Source organism: Coffea arabica, chromosome 2e (genome assembly GCF_036785885.1).
Source record: "Coffea arabica cultivar ET-39 chromosome 2e, Coffea Arabica ET-39 HiFi, whole genome shotgun sequence".
Lineage (NCBI taxonomy): Eukaryota > Viridiplantae > Streptophyta > Magnoliopsida > Gentianales > Rubiaceae > Coffea > Coffea arabica.
The window spans coordinates 1,013,371-1,025,746 of record NC_092313.1 but is presented as its reverse complement, the minus strand read 5'-3'; the positions used below and the strand labels follow the sequence as shown (position 1 = coordinate 1,025,746).

At 39.3% G+C, this 12,376-nt stretch overlaps 1 protein-coding gene and 1 long non-coding RNA gene across 3 annotated transcripts; one reads left to right on the top strand and one right to left on the bottom strand.

Moving 5' to 3' along the window:
* Positions 1-2,178: 2,178 nt before the first annotated feature.
* On the top strand, positions 2,179-5,543 carry LOC113729903 (uncharacterized). The gene is made up of 2 exons (XR_003458248.2): positions 2,179-2,727; positions 5,146-5,543. It is a non-coding gene; the product is annotated as an uncharacterized lncRNA (long non-coding RNA).
* A 906-nt stretch (positions 5,544-6,449) lies between these two features.
* LOC113729902 (uncharacterized) lies at positions 6,450-11,998 on the bottom strand. Of its 2 annotated transcripts, XM_027254219.2 has the most exons (9): positions 11,507-11,998; positions 9,575-10,855; positions 9,388-9,478; positions 9,088-9,245; positions 8,938-8,989; positions 8,391-8,470; positions 8,194-8,287; positions 7,653-8,026; positions 6,450-7,549 (listed from the first exon to the last, which is right to left on the bottom strand). In XM_027254219.2, the coding sequence occupies exons 2-9, from the start codon at positions 10,769-10,771 to the stop codon at positions 7,388-7,390; spliced, it is 2,208 nt and encodes a 735-aa protein (XP_027110020.2). In that variant the 5' UTR covers positions 10,772-10,855; positions 11,507-11,998; the 3' UTR covers positions 6,450-7,387. The 2 variants fall into 2 exon arrangements, with proteins under 2 accessions (XP_027110020.2, XP_027110021.2); XM_027254220.2 differs by having other exon boundaries at positions 6,450-8,026; positions 11,507-11,997.
* Positions 11,999-12,376: the final 378 nt, after the last annotated feature.

Genomic DNA, 12,376 nt, shown 5'->3' with positions numbered 1-12,376 from the left:
TTTTAGTCCCTAACATATAAAATCAGCCAAAATTGTCCTTCACATTTAAATTGTGATCCAATTTGGTCCTAATGCTCGTTTTTGCTCCTTTCTCCGACTAAAAATAGCACGCCCCTCTCACGTGGTCATATTTTCAAAGGCAAAATTGGAAAACACAAATCCTAGATCCACTGGGGACGATCCCTGATCTCACGATCTTTATCTTGCTTCGACTCTTTAAGGACAGGTTCACCACAACGGTGACTGAGTTCACCTGAACAGAAGCATATTTGGAGGTGATCAGAAGAGGTGCCGCGTTCACTGGTGGAGGCGCGAGGAGAGAGAAGAGGGAGTGAAGTAAGGTGAGGTGAGGTACGCGACGCGCGCCAGTGGCGTCGAGCAGCGGCGGCGGCTGCTTCTCGTGGATGCGGGCTGCGGCGTCGGGGCAGGCGGAGGATGAAAGAGAGCCGCGCAGTGGCGACGCGCTGAGCAGCGGGCGGCGTGCGCTGGGGTCGCGGGTGAGCTAGTGGAAGGATGCGGTCGACTAGAGAGAGAGACGAGGGCAGTGCGCAGGGCAGCGGAGCAAAGATCGCGCGACAATAGAGAGAGGCGGCGGACAAGCGAGGTTGGAGGGGCGGAGGATGCGGCGGCGGTGATGAGGGCTCTCGGTCGCGATGGAGAAGAAGAAACAGGGAAAAAGAAGAAAGAAGAAAGCTTTTGTTTTCCAATTTTGCCCTTGAAAATATGACCACGTGAGAGGGGCGTGCTATTTTTAGCCGGAGAAAGGAGCAAAAACGAGCATTATGACCAAATTGGATCACAATTTAAATGTGAAGGACAATTTTGGCTGATTTTATATGTTAGGAACTAAAAAAGTGTTTTTGGTAAATGTTAGGGACCAATTTGGCAAATTTCCCTTTTGGTATCCAAACACTCTATCGCAATTCACACTTCAATCAGAAATTTTACCAAATGGTCTCTAAGTCATACCAGTTGATGTTCAATTATCCCCTTTCTCCTCTCCACTCCCTAAATTTTACTTATCCATTGCTTAAAAAAATGAAAAAATTTTATGGACATTTTATTCTGAATCATTTAATTTAGAGATAATTGCAGAAACCTCCCCTCAGTAAATTAAAAAAAAGAAATCATTTAATTTAGGGATAATTAAATATTTTTTTAAAAAATAAATGCCCATAAAGAGTCAATACTTTACTCATCTAATGGATGAAAGCCATAAAGAATTAATACTTTATGGGCCATTTCTTTTTTTTTTTAATATTTAATTTATATTAAATAGATAACCTACCGATTTCCTTTTTGTAAGAATATTCCCGTAACACTTTTTGAATTTTACTTACAAACATTGATGTATTTATCATAAATTAAATGTTTGAAAGTAAAATACCCATAAAGAGCCGGTACTTTAAATAGGTAATGCGTATTTGCCTATAAATTACACCCTTTAAAGTTTATTAATTGTTAATTGATTTGTAGTATTTTGTCATTCATTGGACATGAAACAAACTAAATTGCAAAGGATTAGTAAGTTCAGGGGAGGTCAGTGCAAGTGTCAGAAACCTCAGGGGAGGTTTCTACAATTATCCCTTTTAGTCATGTAGTAATTTGTTGGGAGACTTTTAAAATTATAGGATTGAATACTTTTATTTAATTTAGATATACTATGTTGCTTTTTTCCTTTTAAATCTAATTATTATTTTTCCTATGTATAAGAGGATTATACACAAACCTCGTTCAATAGGTTAAGTGATCATCGAGTAACCAAACAAGGTTAGGGTATGAAATGAAATTTCATTCAAACCGTCACATACAATTAGAATTAGCCAAAATTATAAATGGTTTGGTTACCCTTACCGGTCTATGACCAACGTCGTTTGGATAAATAGGGTAGACAATATATACTATCAAATTGTTGGAAAAATATGATAAACGATAAAAAAAAGTAGGTCCGATGTTAATTTTCTTTTTATCAAATAGTGATACAATTCAAGTAGTACGAAATAATTTAACGAAATTAATAATTGATTGCCTTATTTTTGGTGTACTGCATCCCAATTGTAACCCCTGTCCTAAATGCTTTCCCTATTTAATAATTTTAATTTTGCTTACCTTAGAAAAATGTTGTAATTAACTTATTAACTAATCCTACCACTAATTGCACTCAGACTTTATAGTGTGTTTTCCTTCAAGGAAAAAAAAAAACTTTATCGTGTGTGGACCTCCAGCACCGCCTTCGTGTTAATGACCAATATCTCCTCCTGGAATCCTCACTTTCTCGATTAGCTATTCCTCCTCGTTCTTTTCTCTCCCAGATTCAACGAGCAGCTCCAGCTCCCCCTCTTTCCTATTCTCCAGTCCTAGGGCTTGAATTCTTTGTCGATCGATCTATCTTTCATCCATCTCTCTCTATCTCTCGATTATTATGGAGAATTCGCCCTACGAGAAGCTGGACGGCCTGGCCAGGTGGTTCGGGATGAGCGTGGCTTCCGCATTCTTCGCGTCGCTTGAACGATGCTCCTGCGTTAACCTCAATACCTCTGAGTCCGACGACGAGGACGAAGAAGAGGCTAAGGACCGCCCTCTCATGTTCACCAATCTCCGGTCCTTCGGCGCCGACTCGTCCGTCTCGTCGTCCACCGTCAATCATACTAGTAACCAGCCTCCCTCCGTCGATACCCTCCCTGTCTGATCAATTTTGTAATTGATCTATCAATTCAAGACTGATGGGTAAAAGATTTTGACTTTGTAATATGTTCCTGTCGTGATGTTATTTTATGAATTGGAGGAAGAAATAAAGTACAAATCTTTGGTCTCGGGGAAGACCCAAAAAAAAAAAAGAATTTATTTTTATCCTTTAGAGGTTGGATATTATGAACTCTTCAATTTCTTTTCTTTCCTATTAATTAGGGCCTATAAATATTTTGTTAATGCTAGCTTTCGATGGGCATTGTAGTTCATTGATTCAGGAGAAAGAAAACTTAATCTTTTGCAATCTGTTTGAAATTTGAAGAAAACTCTTTTATCGTGGGTTTCTTTTGTCGACTTGATCCCAATTGCCTTATTTGGATGTTCTTTGGTTTCATTGATTGTTATTTTTCTTTCTCAAAGAGAAAATGGAAATAAGAAATAGGGTTTGCATATGAGATTATCTTTGAAGTGGTATATTACAATGATGCTGAGTCGTAATCTAGTGTCGTGGTGTATGGAATGCTGATATATATTTAGGGTATGTAAAGTATTAGAAGCAATAGCAAAGTAGTAGGAATTGAACCTGCATCGCTAGATGATAAGGCTTAGTTTTATGATCATGAAATGAAGATCTCTTGGATCTTGCAGTTGTTTGAACTGCAAATGCAACAAAGTCATTGTTGTGCATTCTGATGTTCTTCAGTTCCCTACAAAATATTGGTAGGATAAGCAACAATTGAGGCGTAGTAAAGACATAGTGTAAATTGATAGATATCTTAATTGGGGTAATAGATCTCCGGTTTTTGTCCTTTTTTTCCCTCTTTTGAAGAGGTAGTATTGCAATAGCAAATGAGGTAAATGGAGGAATAAGGTGTTCAAGTATACCACTTTTTAAATCTAATAAGTAGTGATATATAATGAAATTAAAATAAAATCTCTAGTTGCTACTTAATGTCATTGATATGAGGGCGACATTATCTGATTTGGAAAAAAAGAAAATAAAAAAAAAGAAGTATGATTCTCTTCATAGCATTATGTTCAGCATTTTTTGGTTCAAAAATGAAAAGCCTTTACGAGATTTCTTGAGCTAAGTTTACACTTATTCACATTTCACATTTTGAATGGCTTTTTCCTCAACAGTTTGTCATCTCGTATTTGGAATGGACACATTACTTGGCTGGTACGTGAGGCAAATGAAAGGTCATTTTGAAGGGTCATGACAAGTTTTGCCACAACTAGCTTGTGAGAATGTTAGAAATGAAAGTGTAGTACCCAACTTATATGCATTGCTGTCTCTAGCTTGTTAAAAAACTGCAGAATTTGTGCTTATTTTTGGAGCAATGCTAACAATAACTGATTGAAAGTCAATGGCTTTGAAATGCCACCATGCTAAAGACTACAGAGAGATTGATGAGTTCTTTTCAAGATAATTGGTGGTAAGTCCGGAAATTTCCTTTAGGTAGAGACTTGTGCTGACGCTTGAAGTTTCTAGGGAATTTTGGTTGCAGTCCAGAATCGTACTTGTGCACATAACTGATAACAAGTTGGGTTCTAATAATTCGTTTGTTAAAAATATTCTTTATCTACTTTTATTCTTTAGCTAAGATAAGGGGTCCTCACATTCGAGATTGAGAGTGAAGGACCTTAAGTATTTCAGTAGGGAAATATTGGATGGTAGATGCACAGACAATGGTAACTGGTCAGTTTTGCCACTGCTCATGCTGTTGCAGTTTACCAATAATGCCTACCAGGGGAACAGGTGGTTATTAATATCAAGATGGTGGCTGATTTTATGATTGTATCCGAATTGTAACTGGTTTTAGTCAATTTTGCATTATTGTTTTTGCTTGTCAGCTTCGTACATAAAAACTTGTTACCATTTCTCTGGCTTCTTAGTTGCTCATGGATGCTGCATTCCTGGTTTCAATGGGCTGGATTGAATGGGGTTGGATTTCTTTCTAAATGAGAATTTTCTTTGCAAAAGTTGCTGTCGGACCATCTATCTTATTATTTCCAAGGTGCTAAGTAGGTGCGATCTTTTATGGACTTCATTATAATAACTAGAGCTGTATGGATATCTGAATCTAGATACTATGATACATAAAATGATCTTGCTAGTTAGGATTTGGCTTTCTTTTGCATTTTTCCCCATGTGATCTGTGATTTTTTCATTTAAAATTTCAAAATCTGAAAGTTGTCAGCCTCTGAAGGGAGTATAAGGCATTTTTACCCCGCCATGTAAAAACACATTCTTTTGTAACATTGTATAGAAGTACAGATTCAAATATTTGTGGTTGTATTGATGTACTTTTTCTAGCCTTCCTCGCTTTTTGTTGCTCACTGTTTGGGTACCTCACTTGTTTTACTGAAGAAAACAAGTGAAATTGATGCGATTGCATTTTATCCTTGCCTCCACAACATTGCACAAGTGTTGTAACTCACCTCCCTATCTTGCAGACTTGGAAAACGGAAGGCTGGATTTCTTAGGTGAAGAATCAATAGGTTTCTTGTTTTGATTAAGAGGATGAGCTTAGAAGGTGAATTAAGTATCCAAATTCTGAATAAATGTTTCTATTGTTTCAATCCTGCCATATACCTTTTGACAATGGTACTCAAGCAGGCTAAACAGAGAAAGTAGTTCTTTTTGTCCACAAAAATAACGGATTTTGTGGCTGTTGGTGATTTTGCACGGTTAATATGGGAACTAGTCCGGTATGTCAAACAAGAACCTTGTGCTGCCTCTTTGAATTTTATTGTGTTTTTGAAATTTTCCAATATTATCTGTTCCCTATAGGTATCCGTTTGCGCAAAATGTAATCAGTGTTTTTAATGAATCCTGGGTCAATTTGGATGCTCGAGCTTTTGCTAGTTTTTAATAGATAGTTTTTATCCAACCTTATCTATAGTAACTTCAAAAAATTCGCAAAGTTCCTAAAATACACACCTCATACCACTCAAAAAACATACATCTCTCTCTCTGTTCTACCACCATCCTTTGACCTCAGCCCATGTGACGCCACCTTCCCGTCAATGCCGTCTTTCCTCCCCTTTTGTTTTCTTTTTTCCCTCTCTCTCTCTCTCTCTCTCTCTCTAGGGTGGTTGTACCAGCCTATCGGATTTGGTGAAGCCGCCTGGCTATTATTGTATTGCTAGGCAATGAATGAGAGTATCAATTTTTGTTATGAAATTGGGCCCTTAACATTTGGAGCTCACTAGAAAATAGAAATAACAAAACTCATTAGTTATAAAATTGGTTTGGTCACACGGTTGTGTGGATGAGCGTGTGCGCTGGAGTTGTTCCGTATTCCAAGTTGTCGCGAACTTCCTTCACAGAAGAATACAAAGCCTGCGTATCTTTGAAAGGGATCTCCATGGTTTCACCACTTTCTACACACATGACCCCTCCGCGGTCATGTTTATCTTCAAGCGCAAGCAAATTATGGACCGATCTTCGCACAGGAACAGCACGAAGATAAAGCAGGCGCTCGAGGACAAAGAGAAGTTCACCAATGTTGTCGAGAGGTTATACTGGCGCAACATCATCCAATCCAATTACTGCTCCCCCCACCCCATGGCCCATTCTACCAGCAGATCCTTGAAATTAAGCACCACTTTCTTGTGCGTACACGGTCACATGCGCACGGTAGCATTGCACACCAGCTTGCAGACATGTAAAATCAATACGAGCCCCCAGTGTGAAATGCCGCAGTATCAAGGCGAACCCTACCGTTGTTGAGTACAGTAGTAGCAGTATGATCCAATGAACCGGAAAAAAACTATTATGGTCCTTTCTCTTGTATTATTGGTAATAATAATAATGTGGAAGGATGCGACTGTGAGATACCAACCGTTTACATCCAAAACAGAAGTTGATGAAGAAAAATGGCCTGTACAAGGAAAAAAAAAAGGGGGGAGAAGCTAATAATTGAATTACAAATATGTTAGACATCACACTTCATGTCGTCATGTTAGTGCGAACAGAGTAGTAGTCCACGAGCAAAGCAGGGACCTCCGACAGATATCTGGGCAGCAGCAAATCAAAGTCGAGAAATCGAGAGCCCTTATCCCACTGTCATTTCCCAAAAATCTGTAGCACGACCCAAGTGAAAATGGCCCACGCCTCTCAAAGTCCCGGCTAAAAGTTCCCCTAGTCCCTCAAACCCCCCCCTCAAATGGGATGAAATGGCAGACAAAAACTATTTCAATTATTCAGACCCAGCCAACGAACCCATGAAAAGATGAAGCTCCCCACTAGTTTTCCCCCAACAATTTCTAACCACCTGCTCTGCCAGCCCATGGCACATTCCAGAGAACAAATGGAAGAGGTTGTGTAAGGACCCACTGGATCCTCCATCAGACGGATATGCAAATTGACGTCTCCTTACACACGACTCCCATCTTTCTTTTTAATGGCCCAACCCATATGAACTCCTCTCCTCTCCTCTCAAATAATAAATCGAAGAATCCTAAAACCAATCTCTCTCAACAGGGCAGATGCGGTAAAAACCTCAAAACTGTGCCCATTCGTTTCAGCTGCAAATTGAACACAGTGTACAAATTGAACACCTCACCAAGCGTCAATCATGTACCCGGAAAAATCCCAACGGCCCCACCGGACACCAATTCTCAGGTCAAATATCCTTTTTACCCTGCAATAACTGGAATGCAGTCAGCGAGTTTTATGATGCCAAAATCGACATTATTCCGTCAGATCAAAGCCGCAAAATGAGGGGATCCCGAAAGAGGCGTCCCGCCAAAAGATCATTTGTGAACAATGCCATCCCCAAGCCAGTGGTGGACATTTGTCAAAGAGGAATTGGCAATCCATAATTGTGAAATGATCTGATTCGACCATCCCAGCCTGCAGTAACAATTACCATGCCCCAGGCATGGGAGCTGGATGAACTCTGGAAAGCAGTCTTGAGAAACTTGTATTGAGATTTACTCAGAAGAGAAGCGACCACCTGAGAGCCTGCAGCAGGAAGCTTTTCCTCTGGCCAAGTTGCTGATCCCCTGGGTATGGACTCTAAGAAGAACTCGTGACCCAAAGAGAAACAAGTAGGAGAGAGAGGCAGTTCGTCAGTTGAATTCCGATCAATTCCAGACAATTGCTGCATATCATCTGAATCCCCTCGTTTAAGCCCAAACCAAGGAATTGCTACCGAGGCATCACCTGAGAAGCACTCAAAAGCTCTTACATTTTTTGGCTGAGATGGAGATGTGTCGTCTAGATTAAAGGAGTTCCACATATATACATTACAGTCCTCAGATGCAGAGATAATGTGTTTCCCATCTGAGGTGCAAGAAGCAAAGATCTGGTTTCCTGAGCTTCGTGAGCCTAAAAAGAAAGAGAGAGAGAGAGAGAGCAAGAGTAAACACTACAAACCGTGACATCTAAAAAAAAAAATGAATGACAAGCTTTAAAGTCAGGTTTCACACAAGAATTGAACATAATCATTTCAACAACATTATCTGACACAAACCAGGAAAAATGCAAGCAAATACCTCTGTATTTCCTGATCACATTACTGCCGCTAAGGATTCTGACTTGAGAGTCAGCACAAGTAACAATTACTTTGCTCGGGTCTTTCGGGAAGAACTGCAGATAAATAACAGTAAATAAAGAGAAGTGTACTTTTATATCCAAGAGAGATAAAATGCAATCAGAAACAGCATCAAAACCAGCTAGTGATGTATGATACCTGAAAACTGGTTATCCTTTTGCAAGGAGACTTCTTTTTAGTGGCTAAACACGTCTGTGCTTCCACCTGCAGGCGATCACCTAATACAAGACATGCATCCACGGGTTGTTTTTAACCAGACAATTAACCTAGGGCATACAAATGCTACACATTGAAGATTAATTGCTGCAAAGCCTTTTAACTCAGTGCTAAACAACAATACACTAAAAAGGGAAAATGGATACAACTTCTGAACCTAGACTTATGAAGATTTCATACTGGCACAGAACATAGATATTTAATTGCGGTATATCTGTTTCATGTCAGTGCACCAGGAAGAGAAAATATCATCAAATTTTTCCATTTTAAAGCCAAACGTTTTGGAAATCAACAACTTTAGTAACTGCCTAAAACCACACAAGCAGTTGAAGCAGAGAAGGTTACAGCTATCGACCAAGTACCTTTCCTAGAGGTTAACATTATACACCCCCATGCATACAAAAACCAACACCATCCTAGAAAAGAACACAGTATGCCAACTATTGACAAAAACCAGAAAAAGAGTTACCTGCTACATTGAAAAAGCGACAGGTGCCAGTCATTGAGCCTATGATCCCTCCCTGCATGGCAAACAAAGAAATGTCGACAAAATTCATTAATTTCTGTCACAGTACATTTTCCTCCCAAACAAAAGGGGGAAAACATCAGGATTACTGACCTGCCCATCAGGGCGATAACAAACTGCAGTAATGATGTCTTTTACATCACTCCAATCAACAACTCTTTGAACACTAATTTCCCAAATTCGAACTTTGCCATCTATCGAACCAGTAACAAAGTAATCATTGTTTACAGGATTAAATTGAGCGCATGTCACTGCATCACATCAAAATGGAAAATAACAAAGGTGTACTTCAGAGATTACAATCACAGCACATCCAAATTGACCAATATATCGCTCTAGCAACCAATATTTATGTATGAAATTGACATGGAGAAAAACCAGCCAGCTTCATACCATAATCACTATGTGGAAAGACTTTCAGGCACTGATTGCATCCAACTTTCCATAAGCGAACAGTTTTATCAACAGAGGATGAAAGCAAACACTACAAGAACAGAAATTCATGAGAAAATCATGGATTATCCACAAAAGTTTAACCCATAGGAGATTCTTCTTAGTAGTTGGCATATGATAAACTCACATTATTCTTCGACCATGAGAGATCCAAGACCTCCGCTGTGTGACCTCGGAACACATGCAATGGTTCCTCCAGAATTCGAAAAACCTTTGGTGGAAAGATAATACAAGCAGAGTCTGAGGTCTTTCTGATACTCTTCAATTTACTGATTTTCTCTTTATCAACCATTAGAGGTGCAAGTTCAGAGAGATGACTAATTGTGAAGTACAAACACGATGGATCTATATCCGGGATATCAGTTTCATTAGCTCTCTCATCTTCCACAACTTGCCAAACTCGAACAATCTTATCTTCTCCTGCACTTGCTAAATATTGTCCGTCAAGGCTGAATTTCATGGTTAAGATTGATCCCTCATGAGCCTGGATATCTTGCCCCTTGAACAGAGCAGAAAGCTCCTTCAATTTTTTCCTAGTACTCCGAACCTTAACCCTTTGGACCTTAGCTGCTCCAGTGGAGTTGGAGCCATTATTTCCCCTGTTCTCAGCATGTCCAGGCTGACTCGTCATGCAAGTCATAGAGCGTATTCTGCGCAACCACCGACTCTTGAACCTGTCCATAATCGCAGCATTGTTCCCATTACTCTCCATTTCTCTTGCCACAAAGTGCTGATCCACAGATTGTGCACGATATGTGTTCTCAACCCCTTCAGTTGTCCGTAAATGGTTTAAGCCCACAACTCGAGTTTGACTCAGCTGAACATTCTCCGCCAGTTCATTGGTATTGCCCTCTCTTCTGCCGTCCGAAGTCCAGCCTCTCATAAAACTCTCATTCGTGCCCAATTCTCTAAGCGAGTCCAAAGCATCTGTGGACCAACTCGACACACTAGATCTGCTTGAAGAAAATTCATCTTCAAAAATTGAGTTTCTCAAAACCGCCCCACTCTTCTCCAGGACCCTATCAATTTGCCCTCTACAGACATCCATATCACCATATTGTGTTATACAATCATCTCCCGGTAGCCTATCTAAATTTACACCCATCCACCCAAGGAATTTCCTTCGGCGCTCCCTAACACTTCGGGGACTTCTCATCCAGACATCATACTGAAAGCTAACGGACTCCCAATTCTCAAAAGCAGAGTCAAAATCGTGACTTCTGGAGCAACCTAGACCTGAATCCGAAACTGATGCAATGCTTTCCTGAGCATCAAAGAATCGATATTCGTTATCGTCTTCGTAGTCACTAGTGAAGCTACTCATGATTTCAACCCATGAAACCCCACCTCAAGAAACCGACTTATTAAGCCTTACGGCAATGTGCAAACTGCCCTCCAACATAGCAACCTACAAAACAAACCAACACAAACACATAAATAAAATATACCACCATGTACGACTGGTATAAACAACAGACAAGTAACACAACTACCAAGATCAGTAAAAGAGAAGATTAAATAATAGTCCTACTTAGCGACCAACTTTTACTTCAAAATAATACTACCAATCCCTACGGCACCCAAATTTTATACTAATAAACAATAGATCCAACATGGATCCCAATCCGCAACCGTTGAACTTGGTCTTCCCCGAAAACTGATGATAAACTTCCTAAAACAGAAACAACAGAAAGCAAAATACTTTGCATAGGAATATGAGCCCTAGTTTCCAGCAAATATATTAGTGTGTTAACATAACCCAGACACACTTAGTCCAAAAAGTAAAAAATAAAAATTTGCTGAATAGATAGAGAGCCCATCATCAGGATGACGACTGCAAGGACGTTAAACTGAATAGAGAAGAGTTTAAGCGATGCAGACATACAATCATGAAACATACTTCAGTTTTTTTTTTTTTTTTTTTTAAATATTTGCATTTTATAATATACCATAAAAACACACAACAGGTACATGAATGAAATCTTATCAACTCGGTGGAATAAAAGAAAAACTCAAATTTTAAGCGACTAAAAAGAGGGAGGAAAAAAGATTCGCTCACATGGGTTTGGATTATGCAAATGGGATTGAAGAGAAAGGCATCTGCGTTAAAATGAGTTCATGAAATCAGAGTTTTTCCGAAGCCGATAAAATGCATTTATTCATCTAGTACTAGTATTTATAGTATTTTGATTCCCCTTCTCTCTCTCCCTCTCCCTCTCTCTCCAAAGGGAGGGGAAGCAACAAGGTGGAGTGACAATTAAAAGAAGGGGAAAATGGGAAAGGGACACAGAGTAATTAAAGGGGAGAGGCGGGGCTGAAACTGTGAAAAATTCATTATTGTTACTGCGATGCTGGTCTTACTGGCAGTAATGTTAAAATATAACGAAACAGAAACGGAAAAAAAAATTTTAAAAATCCCTTGATATTCGTGAATATATTGGATGGCTCGAGAAACGAGATGTAGACAAGAGGAGGGCAGCCGCGGTGGTGGTGGTGGTGGTTGTAGTCGAAGTGGTTATAGGAGCGTAGATATGCAAAGTACTGCTCGTGTCCCTGTACCCATTTTAAGCTAATTATTATGAGATTGTGTTGGTTGGATTCTTAAAATCTTTCCTTAAAAACCTTGTGACAGTCAAAGTCGCTCCTGAATATACAATCATAGTAATAAGAATCTCCTCCATGAATAAATTTGAAAAAAAAAAAAAAAAGGCTCCAACTTTTGTTGTTTGGTTCTTGCCCGCCACTCGTATGTTGACAATTAACTTGCACTAGTACTAGTATATTATATGAGGTGTTTTCTTTTAAGTTTCGATTACAAATAAAAGTTGTTCAAAAGATCTGCTATTAAAATGGTAAAGCTTCATTTGGGCACTGTTTGGATTGAAGAAAAGGAAATAAGAGAACTCTAATTAAAAAGAAAAAAAGAAAT

Coding starts and splice junctions, on each gene's coding strand:
- LOC113729902 (XM_027254219.2), bottom strand. CDS start 10,771: ATGAGTAGCTTCACTAGTGACTACGAAGACGATAACGAATATCGATTC. Junction 8,027..8,193: donor TGTGATCAGGAAATACAGAG/GTATTTGCTTGC, acceptor CTTTCTTTTTAG/GCTCACGAAGCTCAGGAAAC. Junction 7,550..7,652: donor TTCCTGCTGCAGGCTCTCAG/GTGGTCGCTTCT, acceptor TTGTTACTGCAG/GCTGGGATGGTCGAATCAGA.